General features: G+C 35.7%; 4 protein-coding genes across 4 annotated transcripts in view; 2 read left to right on the top strand and 2 right to left on the bottom strand.

Moving 5' to 3' along the window:
* Positions 1-543: 543 nt before the first annotated feature.
* The window catches only part of LOC105232993 (uncharacterized), a 41,042-nt gene continuing 19,998 nt past the window's right edge, over positions 544-21,587 (top strand). The window contains exons 1-6 of the mRNA XM_049455535.1: positions 544-675; positions 7,374-7,523; positions 16,529-16,567; positions 17,029-17,075; positions 17,136-17,731; positions 17,810-18,159. Coding sequence (XP_049311492.1) covers positions 7,404-7,523; positions 16,529-16,567; positions 17,029-17,075; positions 17,136-17,731; positions 17,810-18,159 — 1,152 coding nt within the window. The 5' untranslated portion in view covers positions 544-675; positions 7,374-7,403. The remainder of the gene's footprint in view (positions 676-7,373; positions 7,524-16,528; positions 16,568-17,028; positions 17,076-17,135; positions 17,732-17,809; positions 18,160-21,587) is intronic.
* Positions 675-20,222, bottom strand: LOC109580023 (uncharacterized). Its single transcript, XM_049455539.1, has 3 exons — positions 19,828-20,222; positions 19,452-19,657; positions 675-2,556 (listed from the first exon to the last, which is right to left on the bottom strand). Exons 1-3 carry the CDS (start codon positions 19,911-19,913, stop codon positions 752-754), a joined length of 2,097 nt encoding a protein of 698 aa, XP_049311496.1. The 5' UTR covers positions 19,914-20,222; the 3' UTR covers positions 675-751.
* LOC105232991 (uncharacterized) lies at positions 5,273-7,925 on the bottom strand. The gene is made up of 3 exons (XM_011214911.4): positions 6,623-7,925; positions 6,234-6,548; positions 5,273-5,696 (listed from the first exon to the last, which is right to left on the bottom strand). The coding sequence occupies exons 1-3, from the start codon at positions 7,217-7,219 to the stop codon at positions 5,472-5,474; spliced, it is 1,137 nt and encodes a 378-aa protein (XP_011213213.2). The 5' UTR covers positions 7,220-7,925; the 3' UTR covers positions 5,273-5,471.
* LOC105232989 (uncharacterized) overlaps positions 8,336-21,587 on the top strand; it is a 41,492-nt gene continuing 28,240 nt past the window's right edge. Inside the window, exon 1 of the mRNA XM_049455573.1 lies at positions 8,336-8,500. The gene's annotated coding sequence lies outside the window, so the exon portion shown is untranslated. The remainder of the gene's footprint in view (positions 8,501-21,587) is intronic.

Genomic DNA, 21,587 nt, shown 5'->3' with positions numbered 1-21,587 from the left:
ATATAAAATATTTATGTAAAAAGATGAATTATAATTACTTACACTTCTCTTTATCATTACCCCAACGGCCCAACAATGATTCAGTTCTCAGCGCACTGTCTTAACGACAATTCCTCAAATATCTCCGTCTCTAACGGTACCACCGACGTTTGTGTTCTCACAACACACTTAATTACTTGAATTATAATTACTTACACTTCTCTTCATCATTACCCCAACGGCCCAACAATGATTCAGTTCTCAGTGCACTGCCTTAACGACAATTCGTCAAATATCCCCCTCTCTAACGGTACCACCGACGTTTGCGCTCTTACAACACACTTAAAAGAGTGCGATCACTCAATATCACTGCTTCCAAATGAGTCTGTTATTGGAAAAGCTTTTGCATTGGAAACTTTTTATTGCTCAAAGGCACAGGTATTACAAAACTATTCCACACAGAAGGAGAATAGTTTACAGTTAACGATTGTGTCGCGACGACGATCCCTTTAATGGAATAGAAAGTTGATGTGTTTGTCTTAAATTGTATATGTTCGTCTGTGTCTTGGATCGAAAATCTATAAACTATCATCGAAACGCTATACACATACTCAGTTAAATACAAAAATATATACACAAGTATATTACCACAATTTGTACAGGATTTTCAACGAGTAACGGAATACACATTTGCCCGTAAGTCTAACAACGCCACAATCAATAACATTATATATAGTATGTGTGTGTGTGTGTGCAATAAGTATGTATCACATTAATTTTTGAAGAACTCAAAGGTGTGCGCCAGAATCTTAGCCTTCTGTTGCACCGAAATGCGCGCATCCACGATGAAGAAGGTGAGAAAGCGATTGAAGACATCGGCCTCGACGGCCTCGTTGATAGCGCGTTCCGTGGCGTAGATGCAACCCAAGGGCACACCCGTGCTGGTCAACGAAATGTTTATATGGTAGATATTGTTCGGTTGCAGCAGCACCGACAACAACACCTCACAGGGTGCGTGTTGTTGCAGAATCCGTATAATTTCGCCATAGAGATTGCGTTCGATGTAAGCACAACGTGGGTATTCGCTGCACTGACAGTAGGGACAAAAGCTGGGTGACTCTTTCAATGGTAGCTCGCCGGTGCCATGCCCGCAAGGCAGACCAGTACTGGCCGCCGAGCTGACATGACTGCTAACCGGCACGCTCGAGGTGTTTTTCGGTGTTACCGGCACAGTGGATGGTGGTGAACTTTGCGTTGCCTCGTCTATGAAGGGTCGCCAGCCGAACGTGGCGTTGGTTTGTGAGAGTTTGTTTTCTGCATTAGCGTAGGTTTGCACCGTCTCTGCTTTCATTACTGGGCGTGGTCGTGGTGGTGGCCGTGTGGGTAGACGCGGCGTTTGCGTAACGGCTGTGCACTCGATTTTCTTTGGCGGCACAGCTTGCTTTTGTGCCAACAAAACGGCGGCTATCGCTTCCGTATGCTGGGTCTTCAGTTCGGCCAGTAAAGTAGAGAGTTCGCGTAGTTTGGCAGCGAGCGCCGTGCAACGCAACATTTCATCGGGCGGTATGATTTCTGTCTTCATGTGACCGAGTTCGTGGCGCAGTTCATTGACTTGTAGTTCCAAATTGTATATGCGATTGCATTGCTGTGTGATAATCTCTTTGCTAATATCCGGCGCTTTTGGCGGTGGAGCCGGCGGTTGTTGCTGCCGTTCCACTTCGCTTTCATGACAAGGAAACGGCTCCTCCTTCACTGCATAAGTCGGCTCGGTCGCAGCAGCTGACGTTTCTATGGGCTTCTCCGTCTTTCGGATGCTGGGAAATGGAAATATGCTTAGTGGGCATGGCGACTTTTCTTTGCAAGGCTCCAATTCCGTTTGATTTGCCTTCGATGCGCCGCCACAGTTAATGTCGAAATACTTTAGCGGATTCCAGCTAAACATATCCAGCATAGTTTGTTGCTGTGTGCTTGCGCTGGGTGCATCGCTCGTACCCACCGATTTCTCAGCGCATCTGCGTGGCGGCGTCATTGGCGGTGGTGTTACGGTCTCCTGCACTGGCGCGCTCTCCAATTCACGTCTCAATTGTGTACGCTCTTTTGAGGATTCTCGTGACCTATCCGGCGTCTTAACTCTTTCTGGCTTTTTATCCCTTTCTTTGTGCGTTACTTTTTTCGTTTCCTCCAGTTTCTCGCCACCTGGATATACAACACGATATTTAGGTGTTCGTTTTGCCTTTTCGCCTGCTTCATGACAGCCATGCTGCAGTATACGATAGATCCGTCCACTTTCGCAAACAAATGATATTTGACTTGGCTTAGGCTTTGGACTTTTGGTATGCTTCTCCTGCCGTACTCTCTCTTGTCCGGGTTGTAGAAATTTATGACGAGACTTCTCGGTTTTAATCGTTGCCGCCGTCTCTTTCGGGCATTGACAATTTTCGTTATTCTTCCGTGTTTCATATGCGCCACCGCTCAGGCGTATCTGTTGGCCGGACGGCGAGAGCAGACCTCTGTCACCGTAATCATATTTCGGATCGATAGTGATGAATTTCGAATTGGTCAGTACTCGAAAAGCATCTAAAATAGAGTAGAAAAGTGCACAAGTGAGCAATTTTAGTATTATTTTTATGTTTTTTATGTTGGTAAACATTTTTTAGGAAAAATTATAAAATGTGAGCTTCAAAACTTACATTTTGAAAATGCGACAAAGCAGAAATTGTCATTAAGAAGGAATTCGTATATAAGTAATAAAGAAGCGAAGTGTGTTTTTTCAAGAAAAGTGGTCTGCTCTTATAGATTTATATTTTTTAAATTTTCTATACGACTGTACGTTGTAGAGGTTTTTAAGGCTGAGTGGGAATTATCAATTTTAGTCTTGAATCTGTAGATTGGTCATATGATGACCTCAGCAACATTAGAACAGATTTTGCAAGTTGTTGACACCAACTCATATTTAAACAAGAAAATACGTCGACTTAGCTTGCTAACAGCTATAATATGCTTCACAACTGCAAAGTATTTCTAATAAGAATTTGATTTTGATCCTTCAGTTTGTATGACAGCTATATGATATAGTGATTCAATCTTAACTACTTCTTTGGATATTGTATTATTGCCTTGAGCAATGCTTCTCTCAAATTTCATAGAGATACCTCATCAAATGAATAAATTTTCCATAAAAGAACTTGACTCCGATTGCTCAGTTTTTCTGGCAGCTAAATGTGACGTCTAATATCGGCGGTTCCAACAAACACATAAACACATTTTTGGGGAGAAAAAAACGTAAACAAAATTTCTTATCAATATCTCAAAAACTGAGGGACTACCTCCCGAAAATGGTATACAGATCGACGGACGGATGGATATACGAAGGGACAAATAGACGGACATGACTATATCGACACAGCTCAACATACTAATCATTTACATAACTACATATACACAAAAATATATAGGGTCTCCTTCTGGGTGTTACAAATTCCATGGCAAACTTAATATACCCTATACAGGGTATAAAACATGCTAACTTTATATAATATGCATATTATATTGTTTAAGACTATAACTCGTATTCGATGTATGTGGTTTAAGTGTGAACCTATTCTGACGAGAATAGAACCAGAGTTGACATTAGAGAGGTACAAGCTATGTACGTAATTTTTGATATTCATACCTTTTCGAATATCTAAGTTATCTCACTACCAAAAAAAAAGTCGGTTTCAAAACCTCTGAACATGAGTAATGGGTATGTGCAGCCCTTCTCCAATATCAGAGTTATTATTTCTTAGAAAAAATGGTACGAAAAGTGTCGGAATTTGAAATCTCTCTCTGGATAATGGGGTTTTGTAACCCTTTTCTAATATCTGATTATTTATTTTAGGAATAAAAGCTGTCCGACTTCGAAATGTGGCTCTATGCTTGACTTGTAGCTTGTTATCGTCTATTTAGAAGCCATCGAGACTGTTTACCAAACCTGACTATAATCTCTAAAAATTCATATCAAAGAACTATATGTATATAAGACTGTAGTCAGACCCGGCAAACAGTCTCAACATTCTTTACATATATGATATTGGGCGAGAAGGGTGGTAATTTTTTAATAAGTTATTAGAATTGTTGGCAAAAGGTTACATGGGTTTCCTGGGGTAAAAACTATTTTTTTTTTTTCAACAATTCTTTTCTCATATAAAAAATTAAATATTTTATTGGAATTTGTTATTGTTACAAACATACACTAATTAAAAAGAAATTCTGAAATTCTTGGAAAAAGATATTTTAAGCTCGGCCATTATGAACCTCGGAAAAAAGGTGCGCTCGCGTTGGCAGGATAAGTCCTTACAGGATCATCTAAAGAGAAAAATATACGAATTTTAGTTAAAACCCTAACTTAGAGCTTGGACGAAGAAAAAAAAAATAACTGAAAATTGGAGTTTTTGCAGAAATTTTTACAAAAAAAAATTAAAATTTCAGCGTACATTTTGCGATATTTTTTTCTTCACATAGTTGTAATCGAAAAAAATCCCTCGTCCAAGTCTTTAAGAATTATATCTGTAGGTCACATATGTAAAATTTTATGAAGATCATTTGAGTAGTTCTCGAGAAATCTTGTCAACCGACTTCAAAAACACAGTTTCGCGTTTAATGACGGCGTACTTAGCCTAGCCAGCCTCGAGCGCACAAGTTCTCATGGCTGTAACTTCGAAACCATTGCCCAGATCAAATTGAAAATTTAAAACAACATTCTAGAAGTGTTGTGGAATTTAATAAGACAATAAACAAAACGATTGTTTGAAAGCCGTAAACTCATGTAAACCCATAAAAACCGAGTAGCTAAATAATTAACACAGTCGAAACGAGCATAAAAAAATAGAAAAATTTAAACACACTTTGCAATGCCTGTTCAAAAATAGAAAAATCATTAGAATGTGTCTCAAAAAGTAGAATTTGTAGATACCATTAGTTAAAGTTAATTTGATAAGAAGTGATCACAGAAAAGTACTACTATGAGCCAAAAGTACTAAGTCTTTTTCGTCCCCCTCAAAGTAATCCTCCTTGACCACAATACACTTGTGTCAACGTTGTTTCTAATCGTCGAAACAGTTGTTGAAGTCTATTTCTGGAACAGCCCTCAATGGGAGTAGCGATTCACGTCGGTATACGACGAAGGGGTTTTCACACGAAATTTGAATTAAAAGGTCTTGCTATTTTTTGTTTACAATATAGTAGTTGAGTGTTTAACTATTTTCTGTACGCTTTCTTAACCCAGAACCCAACAATTAAGAGCAACATAGTGTTTTGTAAAAAAAATTTATTCAAATTGCAATTAGATGAAATAGGTACTCGATACACTGTATATATGTATAATAATATGTAATATAATATAATTTAAATAGAATGCAGGTAAATATGGAACAATAATACTTTTTAAGTAGTGATAAAGAAACACTTTAAAATTTTTGTTAAAGGAAGCAATGTACATAACGTTCACATTATTATGTATACATTGTTTCAATTCGTTTTCGGAGGTTTATATCTTGCAATTTTTGCAATACACTTTTCGCCTTCTTTTCGGTTTCATCGATCTGATTGCTAATTTGATCGATTGTTAATGCCTCCAATTTTATAAGTTCAGTTGCTTCTTTACAATTTTTAATGTCATCATCGTGGAGATCAATGCTTTCTACACAGCCTTTCGAATATCTTTCTGCTTCCTCATACTAAGGGCATAAAAGAGTAGAGAGGAGCAAGCATTAGAAAATCAAAAAAAAGAAAGTTAAGCGAGTATATTTAAGTAAAAAATTCTTATGCAAAAAAAAATAAGTCAAAGAGTTTACCTAAACATCATAAGTACCGGAATCAGCGTTATCGGTTGTCATATTTGCGGGATTATTGCTACAAATACTAGCGAGTTCATGCTAAAAAGTTACGAATCCTGCTTTCAAGTGATAAGGCGCAAATGGTGTTAGGGGGATTAAAATAAATAATGTTGTATATTTATAAATAAAATATTTGTTATGTCGAATTTGTGGCGTTTTCTTAAGTCTACTTCTGTCGTATAGTTTTCTCGCGCTTTCTATCTTCCTCTCTGTCTCTACTTTCCTCTCTCTCTCTCTCTCTCTCTCTCTCTACTTTACTCACTCCTTTTACTTCGCGAAACTCAAGCTTCATACTGTTTCCTCCCTTGCGCCTTTTAAGATTTCAGCTAGTTGGGCGCGCAGTTCTTCAAAGGTTTCCCACTTCAAATTACGACATACCTTCTCTATTTCCGGATTGTGATACTCATGATCGTCATAATGCGGGTACTTCGACACTATGCATGAACGCATTATGGTATCCATTGCTGCTACCACGGCACTGTAACTGTGCGATTTGTGTATGATTAAAGCTTGAAAGAGTGTCTTGCCAACCAGCAGAAATGCTTGTAAGCCTGGAAAGGCATTATACTCCCATCCAATGGTATCATTATAGCGTACAATCGAATAGATGCTATCACGCACACTCACGCTAAACTGTATGAGCAACCATGGATTGTCTTTGGGCACGGTGGTGGCGTCCACATCGAGATTAATCTGCAAACAATTGAAAAATTGAATTTAAATGCATTCGTAAAATTCGAAATTTCATCTGTATTTCTTTCGCTTACCGATGCGAAACTACCGGAGATCTTTTCCGCTATGTTGCTAGTCACCCTAGTCAAATCGTTTATTAATTCGTCGACGTTACTGTTACGTGACAGTATCTTGGCCTGCGTCAACCGTTCGCCATCACGCACAAATATATCCATATCGCTAACGTGCGGATATTCAGTTGACGACAAAGGCACCGCCAGTTCCTCATGCTGTATTCTATGCACCAAACGATTGGCAGCTGCGCGATATTGTACGAGTATATTCGATTTGAATATTGGGTATTTTTTACGATCTTCTCTCACCCAATCGTTTAAGGAGCGTTGCACGAGCTTCACATTATCAGCGACGGCCAACATTCTGCCTGTTATTGTTGCTGATCCGATATTATAACTCAAAAGATTACCCGCATATGCATTGGTATAATCGGGATCTATCAAGTCCATGCCATGTATTAAACGATAGACGCCATATTCGGCTATATAAAGTGGATCGTTGCGCACAAGAAACCACGACAAGCGGCAAGGGGCGGCATCGCGCGTTGGGCTCGATTGCGCAGTTAAATACTGTTCATCGCTGGTATTTAGAATGTTACTTGGTGTTTTTGGATCCATTTTTCGTTTAGTGCGTGTGCTGTGATCAGTTAGCCGCTTGAATTTAGACTAAAGCACTGTGTTCGGTTTGGCTAAACTGTTGGTCTATTAGACTGTGTTTCAATTTGAGTTGTGTGCTGATTTCCGTTGTGTTTTCTACTGATTCCTTTTGCAGCTATTTGTTGCCTTTATACTAAACACCTATATGAGCGGTAGTCATGTTGTGGAAAGGGACAGCTGTGCTACCTGGCAGGACTTGGCCGCCATGCAACTGTGCACTGGTGTCAACCGTACGCAAAAACAACAAAATCTTGGCGCGTTTAAGGTAGAAGACTTGAGATTTGCTGTCTCTCATCTCTTGAGTTCTGCGCTCAGAAATATATAAATTTCTATGTACATATGTATGTTTTTGAGCGCAGAAGATATATGTGTATAAATACATATACATTTAGTATATAGCTTGGTGTGAAGTATACGTGTTTCAATTGAAAGTAAACTAGTCCAAAAAAGCCAAGATTTGCCAATTATTAAAGTGCGTTACAATAGGTAGTTTCTTGAGCTTTTAGCTTATCCAGAAACAAAAGGTGCTTCGTGTATAGCTAATATGTCGAAATCCACGAATAGATACCAAGCAAAGGCTTCTATATACCCAATATGTCAGTAACCTGCGAATCGAAACCAAGCCATCACAGACAACTTTATGTTTTATATGAAACAAGCTACTGCCACAACAAGTTGTTTTGGTGGACCATTTCACTGCAAAAATTTTCAGTAAAATTTTCTTATGGCCAATTTTTCTCTTTGCACTTTTAATATACGCTTTTTTCATATGCTATACTTTCATCTAACATTCGTAATTTGTTGTTGTTGCTATTATAGTTCAATAAAAGTAGCGGTCAATCCATTTTAAAGTCGTTCGCACTCTCTCCAGTTTTAATTTGTTGTCACAGCTTCGGGAAATTGTTCACCAAAAGCACTCGCACTTAACAGTTTAACAAAACCAGCAACAAAATAACACTGTGTTTTCTTCGCAATTGCACCAGAAGTAACAATAACAAAAACAAAAAAAAAAATGTGCGAATAACAAAAAAAAAATTTGCAAATTCCATTTCATTTACTTTTCTCTTTATAATTTTTATGACATATTCGCACATGCACTAACCAAATAGTCGGCATAAATCAACGCTTTCGCTTAATACTTTTGAAATAATATTTTCTTAAGAGCACTTAAAATAAGTAATTATCGTCAACGAGTGTTTAATATATTAGTACATTATTTGTTTTCAGTTATTGTGCTTCAGGGTAAGTAAAATTTCAATATGTTTGCATAATTGCTAATATTTTTTCGGGGTAGATTAAACGACAAGGAGGTTAAATAAATATTAATATATATATTGTAGATATATTTATAAATATGTAAATGTGTAATATTTATCGCCAAAATAATATAGCGAAAATAATACGGAGCCCCAGTGCAAAGTGAGAATTGATAAAATACTTAGCATGTGTTCGCAAAAGGCTCAGACGCTATGTTTTCTTAGTTTTTCTTTTCGGATAGCTCGTAAGATTAATTGACGATGGCGAGAATATTGGAAAAAGTTTTGGCATAAACAAAACATTGAGAACATAACCTAAAAATGATCAGACAATTGGCAATGTCGTCATGCCTATAAGAATAGCTGCTTACTTACATATGTATGTATACCATTTGATAATAGAAATGTTGTGAAATTCTAATTGGATTACTTAGGCCATGCTTGATATACGAGGTTTGCGTTTTGTTTCCGAATTGGAGAACCAAAACAAATTATAATAAAAGAAAATCACTTTAAGGGGTTACATACGTCCAGCAGCACCAAAAATGCGCTAAAAGAAAAACTGTTTTAAGAAGGGATAACAATAGAAATGAATATAAAGAAATTTTATATAATGTTTATTGGTACTTAAAGTTTAAAAAAAAATATATTTTTTAATTTTTCTTTACAAAAATTAGTACATAAAATATCACGTGCCACAAAGTACAATAAAAAAAGTTGCTCCACGGTCTGCATGATAACTCATACAGTTTTTAAAATTTTTTGATTCGGTTTTTTCTAAATATTCGAAAATGTTTTCTCCATAGTCTGTCGAGCCGAATTTTTTAATTTTGAAAAATTTTCCAATTTACGGAATTTAGTAAAAAAAAATGCGTTTTACGTCATAAATGTCACCCTTTATTTATGTTTATAAAATTTTTTAATAAAAATATAGAGAAAACATTTTCGAATATTTAAAAAAAAAACCGCATCAAAAAATGTTTAAAACTGTATGAGTTATCATGCGGACCGTGCCAGGAAAAGTAGTTTCGAGAAAAACGCGTTTAAACTTTCACCTGTGTGTATAAAAAAAAATCGATTTTTTTAAATTCTGGACGTATGTATGCAACCCCTTAATGGTTTACGAAATATTATCCTAAGTTCTATACACTTTTGCATGCATTTCTACCAATTGACCAAGCTCTTTTGTCACTCTAATTGCGGTATCTCTAAAACATGCCATATCAACAGCTTCTTCAGGTTTCGAAAAATGTTGACCTTTTAGTTTAATTTTTACGCACGGGAATAAACCAAGTTGTTCGGTGACAAGTCAGGACTCAGGACTCAGGACCGTGGATGACTCAACAAATCGATGTTTTGAGTGCCAAAAATGCAGTTGTTTCAGTCGATGTGTGAGAGTTTGGATTTTTTTTGTGAAATGAGATCCGCCTTCGGCGGGTGTTTTTCTGATTTCTGGAAGAACAACTTGCTCACAAATGGTTGTGTACCTCTTAGAATTTACTGTTTTACGTTGTCCCAGTGGTATGGTTGCGATATATTCAGTTTTTTCCAAAAAAAAGGCAACCATCTTCATGACAATGTTTCGCGCTAACAACTTTTGTTGGTTTCGGCTCAATTTGAAACACTCATACAGTTAAGTGCTGCTTACTTTCGTCATAGTGGACCAATCCAGACGCGCCTTTTTTGAACGATTAACAAAGTGTTCATGTAATATTGAATGTATACTAGTTCAACAAATGCCTATAATTGTCTCAATCCCACGACATTCGTGCAATATTAGTTTTAGCACAACATCAATAATTTCCGGAACAACAATTAATTAACGTCGACCTTTCCAAAATTCGTATTGAAGTGATCTTTGACCACGCTTGAATTCACCGTACCATCGATAAACACCGGTCCGTCACGGAGTTTCAACACCAAAAATTGAATTAAGTACATGGATTCACGTTGCTGAGTTAATCCACGTCGATAGTTGTTAAAAAGTAATCGCGTGAAAATTTAATTTTTTTGCCGAGATGAGCATTTTAAGTTACTGTTTACAACTTAACAAATAGCGCTCGTCTGCCAAAACAAAGGATGGCAAATTCCAAGACATAACATACGAATAACAACATTTCATGAATTTTTACTGAAACCGCTTTTAAATATGGAATAATTAAAAATAAAGTGTTCATTTGCTTAGTCAACCATGTGTGTATATGTTCCTGGTATGACAGATACCTTGTGAAAGGTTAATAATTTTTGAATTTACAATAGCACGCCACACTCTCGATAAGTTTTAGCATTGAATTGTTACAAAAATGAAAGTTTTCTTCAGCCATAACCATGTATCGAATGCTGAGTTCCAAGATGGGTGATTGTGTTCCGAAGAGTAAATTCTTCACAGAACGTGAATTTTCATAATAAAGTTGAACGATTTGTAAATATTGTTCAGGCATAAAAGTCTTACCTCTACTTGGATACCTCCCTTTACTTCGTCTAATAGACATACGAGTATTACTTTAATATGAACAAATCTTTGTTAAAGTATTCGTTCTTGCTTTCTTATCATAATTTGCTTTATGGTTATCTAGGAAAATTTCGACAATCCACACTAAATATTTCCAAGCCATACATTCCGGAATAACTTTGATGAAATCAAATCTCAAAAACAAAATTTTGATGAATAAGGTCGTAATCTGAACACTTGAAAGCAACAAAAATTTGCTAAGACCTCCAGTGCAACAAACGAAATTACTTTTTTAGAACTGGAGTGGTGAAAATGGAAAGTAAAGAAATGGAAAACAAAGGTTCTCATTGAAAATTATTTGTTTAATAGATTTGAAATTGGTTTAAAAATTTACTACATTGGAAAGTTTTTAAAAAGTTAATCGTAGAATTACCAGATTCATGTGCGTTAAATGCATTTGTGTTGCAAAACACAAAAAAAAATAAATAAAAATATAATATATTTACTAACTCTCAACTTACAAGAAAGCAGCGCTCAGTCACAATTAAATGCATTACTTTATACATATTTTTGGATCAAGAGCCAAAACCAAAGCGAATTGTCGGAATAAAAAAAATATTATGTGCAAAATACATTTTCACAAAAAAAAAATCAAGGAACAATTATATAAAAATAATAAAAAATGCTGCTCCTTCAGTTGTCTAGAATTTATGCCTAATAGACTTGCATAATATGAATTTTGGTATTCAGTTACTGAGCAGCTATTGTAACTGTGTAAGGAATGCTTATAATTGCTCCAGATTAATAAATTAGTTTTAACTTGTTATTGTTAAGCTTGCAATAAATTCAATATAATTATAAAATCTTTTCATATACATATAGCACATATGCATACGAGCATATTTGTCAACATGATATTTGACTTTAATTTTTACTTGAGATTGCGTTGAAATTCTGAGTGGACATTTTGATATAAATATATAATTGAGAATATATACATATGTATATCGTTGTCTAAAATGAAAATAACGTAAGATTACTTTTTATAAGTTCAACGAAATCATTCATATTGAAACAAAATTTGAGTTTTGGTCATAAAATGGTTATATAAAGGGTACATTGGTTATATCTGATAGCGGAAGCATAAAATTTGATGCATATGTACATATATATAATATGATTTAATGAATCGTTAGCAATAAAAAACTCAATTTCGAATCTTTAGTGATATGATGTTTGCCAGTTTAGATAACGATATATTCATACATTTATCTAGCATTTTCAAAAGTATATATTATTTTAGTACATATTTGACATATTGTTAGTTTAGAAATTTTAGTACACACTATTTCTTGGAAAGTTTGCTAATCTTTGTTAAAAGGTGTTTTCAACCTTCAATTGCAAAAACATCTATATTAACTGATTGTTTTCCCCCTCACCGGCTTCCCTTTCAATTAGGAAAATCCGCGCATTTCGCATTGTCTTATAACTACGTGAGCTAATCTTTACGAAATATTAATATTGTCCTTTGACCATTTCTTTATATCAACGAAGGTAAGGGTTTACAATTACATTAGAGGCTAGTAACGGTGTTATTTCAACCTAGTAAATACCTTTGGCGACGCCAGATGTGTCTGCACACATTGCATACGACAATGCGGACAAATATATTTATGTACATCTGAATTCGAAGGTACATGTAGGTATGTCCGTAAACACCTACACCTTTCGCCGTTTTCGGCTGATGATGAACGCGTTGCAATCTAAAAATATTTCAATACCGCGATTTAACCTGCGCTTTTGTTATTGAAATTCAGTAAACAAGGTGAAAACCAAAGACAATTGATTATTTTCACGGCGGCAGCTCGCGGACATTCGACCGGCATAAAACCGACCCGCCCGCTAGTGAAATGTATGAATTCAAGGACACATGGTGCCGTGCTTGTGCGTGGTTGTTTGTCACTTAGTACATACATATGCATACACGTACAAGAAAATATAGGTCTGTTTTTATACCTGTACTAAAACTGTATGTATGTATGATGAAGAACAATATTGTATTTCGTGTCGTTTTAGTGCTTTGTTATATGAATAGCGTATATATTGCAAGTATTATTTGAAAATCATGATTTTATAAATAAAATTAAATGATTTTAGACTAATCGAGGAAAAATATATTAATATATGATCCTTTTAATTATGATAGCAGCGAGTTGGAAATGCAAATATTTTTCTTTTAACATTTTAGAGCCAGCCTAGTCTCCATATAGTACATACAAGTATGTAGTAAAAGGTAACCTTTGTAGTTTAAAGTATTTAAATCTTAATTAGAAGTATTTATGAAAAGTAAATTTGCTTCAAAATACGGCTAAGCAGAGGTAACGGCAAAGGTAGGTTCGAAGATACCAATTTTCAACAATTTTTTATTTATATTATAAATAAATTAATTTATTAAATCTTTTGAGCATATCAAAAAGATGACACATTTAAAAAATAAAAGGTGATCCGTTAGGAGTTCAGTATTTTTTAAAGAAAAATAAAACACATAAACTTTAAAAAGAATGTTGAGATCAATTTTCGATGACTTCTTCGAGCATTTCGACTGGTAACTGGTGAATTACACGCTTGGTGTTCTGCTCCACGACCTGAATTGAAGTGGGATTTTCCGCATAGACTTTAAACAATACATACCCTAAATGAAAAAGTCTAACGATGTGATATCACACGATCTTGGTGGCCAATCGACAGGTTCAAAACGTGAAATTATCTGTTCATTAAGTGTTCTCTCAATGAATCCATTGATTAATGCGATATGTGGGACGTGCAGCCGTCTTGCTGAAACCAAATGTCGCCCAAAATAACGAGTTTCAATTTTAGGCATCGCGATCATAGGTTATCATAGCGCGATAACGGTCGCCATTGTCGGTTGCGCTCTCATTGACATTATTTTTGAAGAAATGTGGAACATTGGACCGACGGGCCAACAAACCACACCTAACTAAACCGCTGTTTTGTCTTGATGAAATGGAAGCTTTAGAATCTCTTCAGGTTGCTCGTCGTCCCAAATGCATCAAGTTTGCTTGCTTATAAGTATATCGATTGAGCCAGAATGGGCCTCATCGCTGCACAGAATTTGGCTCGAAAACGTCGGATTAACCGACCGGTCTAGGCTGACGAGCATTTGCATGCGTTGAAACTTTCGGATAAAAAAATAAAAAGGAAGGCCTTCAGTTCCCAGTTCTTCCCAAGGCGATGCACGGCTTATAGCATATAGCTGCCACAAAAAAAATAAAAAAAATTTAAATAAACAAAAACATTTTAAATTAAAAAAAAATATTTTTAAAAAATTTCTACCAACTACAACTACAAGCTTTGCATATACATATATGTGCGTACATATGTTTGTATGTATGTATGTGTATAAAACATAAATTTCGTTTTGGAGTTGCGTGTTTTCCAAAAATTCAAAAAAATAACTTTCATCGCCCTTTCTTTGTGTGTTTACGTTAAAATGTCCTTTTCATAACGTTATGTGTGTGAAACTAAGTTTCTTTGTCTGTTTTTCCAATTTTTTTGCTTTCCTTAATTCTATTTTTCTGAACAACGATCGTTATAAAGTGCTTGTATGGAATACTTTCCCATTTTAGGGGATACATATCTTCAAGAAATTCTTTCAGATCGGTTGACTAACTGACCGATCAAAGTCAAGTGCTTGTAAGAATTTTTTTTGTATTTGTGAAGACTGTTATATATAGCTTATAAAATGTGAAAAATCGGCAATTAGCTTTTGTGAATAACAATAAAATAGAAACCGCATTTTTTTTTTTAATTTTAGTAAAACTTCACTGAGAAGTCCATTTGCTTACCAAAAATCGCTGGCTCGAAATCGGTTTTAAGACCCATAGTGCCTTAGGTAAAGTGGTTCAGAATGATCCGTAGAACATTGCCCGTACATATACGAGATTTATTCCTTTTTCGGCTCCCTGTAAATCAACGCTTTCTAAAAAATATCTCCTCCAGGTTGCCTTGTAGTCGCAAGTGATACTTTGGATCACAAAAGCTGCCAACAGATGGCTATGTATGGTAGGTCAAAATTTCTACCGCGGTTACATATCCAACTTGAAAACCCCTAATTAGCCTACATTGCCAATCCAGTCAAAAAGTGCTGCCATAAAATTAGGTAGCTGATTTTCTTATTGCTTTGACTATACAGATTTGAATTGAACAGAGTGGAAACCGATTAAACTTTTATAGTTTGACTTAGTTAAAGAACTACAAGCTGTATCCGAGATATTAAGCGGTGGGGAGCAGTGAATCGGACAAACCATATCTGTTATTCAAAACTGAAATTGGCAACATTTTGGTTATAACCTAAGTTTTCATATAATTTTAGGGGGTTACATCGTTTTTGGGACTTGTAAAACCCGACTTTTTTGTCTTATTTTATTTATTAATATCTCTAGAATATGGACCTCAATGCTCAAGTTGATCTGAGTGGTGGTTTCGGAGATACAGTCTTCAAAAGTTGGCTATATGTCACTTAAAACTTTAAACGCTTTTTTCTCGAAGCTGTGCTTTCATAGTCTATTGTGAAGATTTCTCGCAAACTATTTAAACGATTTTATTATATATCTTAAAATTATATACTGGTCTTCAAGATATAATTCATAAGATTTTTTTTCAATTACAACTACTTAAAACAAAAACGTCTAGCAATTTTCCCTAGAACTTGCATTTTTTACGTCTTTCAAAAACAAAATTTCTACTTTCCACTTTCCTCCGTCCAATCCATAGTTTATGGTCTTAATTAAAACATATATATTTTCCTTTTTATTTCGGTGGATCCTGTAAAAAGTTATGCTGTCAACACGGAAACAACTTTTTGACAACAACTTGAGGCCTGCCGGTAATGACGTCGGAAAGAGTGCTTTTAGAATATTTCCCTTACAAAAATTTGACAAAATCTTTTTAAAATATGTATCTTTGGAGTAATAAGAAGTTTAAATAAAATATTTAAGTTTTTTCTAATTATTAAAAATATCCTGGGTTTTGCTCGAGGAAACCCGTGTAACCCCTAAATGAGGTATCCATGTACTCTCTTGTAACCTCCTAATGAGATATCCGCGTATTTTCTTGTATCAATCAATTCAATAACTTTCTTGTTGCTCAAACTTGTAAATTTTTTCAAACGAGGACGAAAGGTGTGCGAGAAGAGAAATGGTGAAGAAGAATAGTTAATCGATACAGAATATTGGTTTGATGATTGATTTTTTGTTGCGTTTTGATATCAGGGAAACCAATTCAGCAGTTTTGCCAACAAAAACAAATCAAGAGACTCAGACATCCGACAAATTTCAAACATTAAATTTTAATTTATTTCGATTTAGCAATAAAATAACTTCGACCTAATTCAATTTAAGTTAAGGGAAACATCGAGTTATTATAAAAAAGTAAAGAGGATTTGTCTTTAAGCATAATTCTTTATAACTCGGCTTCAGAAATATATCGCTTGTATATCTGAACAGTTTAAGTGCTAATATATGTTTTTCTGTGTTTCACCAGGCTGGCTATTTTCAAGGCGATTTCGATTGTGTAAAATTGGTAAGTGCTGTTTAGAAGATTCTTAGTTATTTACACTGTATACGTACAGATTTAAAACCAAAAAAAGCAAGTAAGGAAAAGTTAAATTTGAATATAACCGAACAATTGAAATTTTAGCAACTTGTAAGAATCAAAGCCGGAGACATAACTGCAGCAGTTGGCAAAACCTTATGGTATATAAAACTAGGAGAAGCGTTGATTTTAGCTAATAATATATACTGTTATTAAAAAGAGAGGTTTAAGGAGCTAAAATTTTTACTTTCTGTTTTCGAAATTAGCACCTACGAAGGTCATAAGATACCCAAATGGATTAATTCATATCGCGTCCAATATTGGGCATTACTTATACCAGAAAATACTTTAAATCCATTTTTTTGGTTTTAAATTTGTATGCTCCGTATAAGTGTACAAATAGAAATCAAATATTCTACATACTAGCTATAATTTTGTTGTTTTTCCAGTATCTAATGTTAACCAAACATGCATATTATTTGCGCTGCCGCGTCTGGTAATATAACTGTGAAATTTTTGTAGCCAATGCATTATAAAGATCATATTCTATGTTTAGGCAACACACCCTAATGTTATGGTATCAGGTTCGAACTAGGAGGATGGTGGAAATAGAGGAAAAGCTCAACAATTTACTGAAATTGATCTGTCAACTTAAAATCGAGTATGCTTTGATGAAAGAACCGGCAGCTAAAATGTCTAAAAGCTACAAAGTCGCTGATTACTTTAATCAACTAGTAAGGGCAGATGAAATTAGAATGGCAAGAAAAAGAGCTAAGACACCAGTTAAAGAAACACAAACAGTAACAGAAATAGTTCAGGAAGAGCCAAATACTCGTAAAGGACCGGTGCGTGGTATTCCCACAGAAACAGTTCAGGAACAGCGAAATACTCGAAGAAGACCGGTGCGTGGTCTTCCCACAATAACAGAAACAGTTGAGGAACAACCAAATACTCGAAGAAAACCGGTGCGTGGTCTTCCCACAATAACAGAAACAGTTGAGGAACAACCAAATACTCGAAGAAGACCGATGCGTGGTATTCCCACAGTAACAGAAACAGTTCAGGAAGAGCCAAATACTCGAAGAGGACCGGTACGTGGTATTGCCACAGATAACGTGCACATTTGTACCGGTGCATCGGATGACGAAACAGGTGACGAGCTGGTGAGTGCCAGCAAAATGCAGTTTTGAAACACTTTCGAAAATCTAAAAATTTTTCCACTTATTCAAGGATTCTCGCTAAGGAGTATGGAAAATATTAAAACAACTCGAAGGATAAACAGGAAAAGAAACAAGTTACGCAATACTGACAAAAATGGCAAATTTTTTAAAGCTGAGCAAAAGAGTAACAAAATATCAAAGGCACCACAATTAAAAAAAGAGACACACCACCAAAGCAAACAAGATCTAGATTCGTCCGAACTAGAAACTTTGGACCTTTTAATAAGGTGCTCCAAGTTAGCAGAGGAAAATATATTAGAATCTCAAGAGAGATATATGAATGACCTCATGAGTTTCTTCGATTCAAACCAGCTTGTGATAAACGGTGTAGAGTGGGTTACGATTGGCGCAATGAAGACGGTAATAAGAAAGAAAGCTTTATGTGAAATGAATTGGTTTGGATGTCCTGTTATTATAGTAGAAAATTTATTGGAGGAAGTTTTCGGGGTTAAAAGGCTTGAAACGCTTGATATTGGCACCGTAGATTATAATGCCATTTCAGATATTATAGACCTCATGCAACAAACAACATCGTTAGAGATCCGCGACATCATCAGAGCCATTAGAGATAAATTTGCGGAACTTGAAAGAAATCGTCAAAGGAGGGAACTCAGAAAACAACTTAAAAATAAATATGGGAGGAGATAAAAGCAAATGGGTAAAGTAAATATAGATGATATATGTATGTACATATATATGATATAAGAACAACGCTTCATGCAGCTAAACACGGCACCAGAAAAATATAGACGGAGCTAGCGCAAGCTACCACCAGCAATTGCAGCAAAAAGTGTCTGCTGCTTTTGAAAAGAACGCGCTGACTTGACGTCTGACTTGTCGCTGAATTTAAGTAGCTATCAGCTTTGCAAATGTGTGTAGCGTATATTAAATATTTTCCAAATTTTGCAGCTCACTTAGGACTAGTGGTCTAAGCAGTGTAAATTTATGCGACTGCGCTTACAGAAAATGCTGCCTTGCATAGCTGAATTTTGTTTATTATAAGAATTATAGTACACTTATATGAGCCACCGAGCTCAGTAACGCGCCCGGTCAAAAAGGGGGAAATATTGCTGAGTTTTAGACGTGTTAGTGCATTGTGTACTGAGGTGTATTTATGAAAAGCATATGTCCACAGAATGACTTGCGGGCTACAAGCACTGATCTTTGACCCTTTTCTAGTCTTAGAAGTTTGCGGCACTCTTGTGTAGTTTTAGTGAAATAAGTCTCTGTTATATAAAACATCCGAAGTTATATGTATTTAAGAGAGTGTTTTAAGTTATATTATGTAAGAATTATGGTGATCTATATTGTATGTTTTTAGTTTCCAAACTTAAGTTTCGACCAAAGATTTTTTAGTTCCCAAAGACTGTGTAGAATTTTGAGGCGATTTGCAGAGACCCTCATCTTATTGTAAAACTTGTGCTCTTTTCCGTTAATTTACGTTTGTATGTCTACCTTATGTGCATAGTATATATTATTTTGCGTTTAAGTTTATTATATGCTCAGGTTAGAATTTTTGATTGTCTTCATATACCATAAGTAATTTATGCTATGTCATATATTTTCACTTGCCAAATGTTAAATATCTCTATATACAATAATTTGACTAGTTTGGACGAATAAAAGATTGTTCACTTTTATATATAACTTACTCAATAGTGTTTTGCCTTTTAATGCTTCGGTATTGCTCCGCACTTGAATTTGCTCAGCGGTTGTGGTCTTGCGCGGTCTCTTCATATTACAGGTACAGCCACTGGCTTCCGCTTCCAAATTTAGATACGGATCGGCGTTGGGCGTTTTAACGACCGGCTTCAATGTGACTATGAATTTGGTGGGTTTCTTCACAGGACAATAGCAGCTGAGAAGGAGAAAGAGAGAGAGAGGCACAGAGGGAGAGTTAGAGAGAGTGAAAAAGATCGAGAGGAAAGAGTCATGCTTAATTTTAAACAGTTTGTCCAAAACGTTAAATTGTAAGCTGGGATAAGTGTGGGTAATTATCTTATATATTGTTCGTCGTGTCGCACTCACTTCTCGCCACTGGCATACATGAGCGCACGCATCGCTATGGCTCGTGTCAGCTTCTTTTGTTGTTGCTCATCGTAAATATTGTTCATTGTTTTTTCGGTTTTCAAATTTTATAAGCGAAAAAGTGTCTCTTTCGTGTGTTTTGTAAATTTTTATTGCTGTAGTTCAGCTTCCAAAATAACATTGCGAATTTAAAACCATATCATTTAACACAAATTTAATTTAGTCCGAATTTTTTGCTCAAAAATTAATCGAAAATTCTTTATTGACTATTTGGCACACTTTCAATTTACGAAAATTTATGTTTGTTATCAATTTTTTGTTTATGTAAAGAACACACTTAAAAACGATTTAGGCAAAATATTTTTATTAACTGTCTTCGGAACATTCATAAGTGACAGAAATCTGAGTGCGTAAACAGAAATAGAAAATGGGATATTTTTTGAATATTATGTATGATGAACCAGATTCTTGAAATTATTTTTTTTTAATTTTCGAAATTATAATTTTGCTAATATGAAAAATTCTTGAATTTTAAATTGAACAAAAATTTGTATTTAGAGCTTTACACAGGTTTTTTGTTAAAAAAAAGGAAAAAATACATAAATAATACTCCAAACTAAAATAACGCTAAGCACATGGCCATCATTTGGCCCTTTGTACTACTGGGTTCTAACCAAATTAAGCCTCATTTAGCCACTGATTTAGTAAAAAAGTTAGATTCTCAGTTGCCCAATGTCTCTGTTGGAGCATTGGGAGCCATGGAATGTTTCCCGTCTCATATAGTTGATGACTGGGAATTCGTATAGATTATACAATTCCAGCGTATCATCATCCTCTATAGATGCTCTGCATTCCGCCGTCTCCTGTTTCTCCATTTTGTGACGATAGGATCTTAAGGATAGCTGGACTCTGATAAATCCTAAAATTTGACTAAGCTCCCTTTTTGCCTAGAAGTAGGAGCTTTTTGATCTGTACACCATCAACATCATGTATTGGTTGTCGAGGATAATTCTACAGTCTTAATTGACGTAGTTTTCATTGCGTGCATAATCGGCCGTTGCACTCGTTTCAGTGGTTTAATAAAGTACTGCGGAGAGGATGACAGTTCTTTAGAACCAATAGCTCATATGTGGTTGTAAACTCCACTTTGGGGCATCGACTCTTCTGTAATAGTTCAGAATTTGAAGGACTTCGGACGCCCTGCTCTCAATGTATTCCCTCCAGCTTAGGATACTATCTAGGCCAGATAGATACATAGCTAGATAGAAAATAATTGACGCTTTGCACTGCGACCAATGGTCTATTGTCACTCTCCTGTATCACATATGACCACAAAAGTCCAGCGCACTGAACTTTCCAACAGTTTGCTGGGTGCGACTGAAGTGTGATAAAACCTAGGGTTGGGAGCCTACTTCTACAAATTTCTGTGCAATCTAGAATCTGGTGTTTTGGAGTTTCCTGTTCCACATCGCAGTACCGGGAGATTCCGTAATAGACTATGCCCATGTTGGACAAGTGTTTCCTGAGCTTGCAGTGTACTGTATACAGCGCGACATGGAGACGGAATTTGTCTCAGGGAAGGTTGATCTGATCAATAAACCTTGCAAGATTGGAGTAGCTTGGCATGGCACACTCCTGCTGCCCGCTGCCACAACCATTCTCTCCTCACTCCCCACAATCTGGGATGACTACGAGATATTCAACAGATGTCGAAGTAGAATAGTTCCACCTCTTAAGGAGGGGATATTAAATTTTGAGAT

Source organism: Bactrocera dorsalis, chromosome 1 (genome assembly GCF_023373825.1).
Source record: "Bactrocera dorsalis isolate Fly_Bdor chromosome 1, ASM2337382v1, whole genome shotgun sequence".
Taxonomy (NCBI): domain Eukaryota; kingdom Metazoa; phylum Arthropoda; class Insecta; order Diptera; family Tephritidae; genus Bactrocera; species Bactrocera dorsalis.
Note: the sequence above shows the minus strand (reverse complement) of the source record. Positions and strands in the feature narration are given on the sequence as shown.

Excerpts from the sequence above, each read along its gene's own strand:
- LOC105232991 (XM_011214911.4), bottom strand. The coding sequence starts at position 7,219 with ATGGATCCAAAAACACCAAGTAACATTCTAAATACCAGCGATGAACAG. Across the intron at positions 6,549-6,622 it reads TCTCCGGTAGTTTCGCATCG|ATTAATCTCGATGTGGACGC; the intron begins GTAAGCGAAAGA and ends AATTGTTTGCAG. Across the intron at positions 5,697-6,233 it reads ACAATCCGGAAATAGAGAAG|TATGAGGAAGCAGAAAGATA; the intron begins GTATGTCGTAAT and ends TTATGCCCTTAG.
- LOC109580023 (XM_049455539.1), bottom strand. The coding sequence starts at position 19,913 with ATGAACAATATTTACGATGAGCAACAACAAAAGAAGCTGACACGAGCC. Across the intron at positions 19,658-19,827 it reads ATGTATGCCAGTGGCGAGAA|CTGCTATTGTCCTGTGAAGA; the intron begins GTGAGTGCGACA and ends TCTCCTTCTCAG. Across the intron at positions 2,557-19,451 it reads AAAAGGCAAAACACTATTGA|ATGCTTTTCGAGTACTGACC; the intron begins GTAAGTTATATA and ends ACTCTATTTTAG.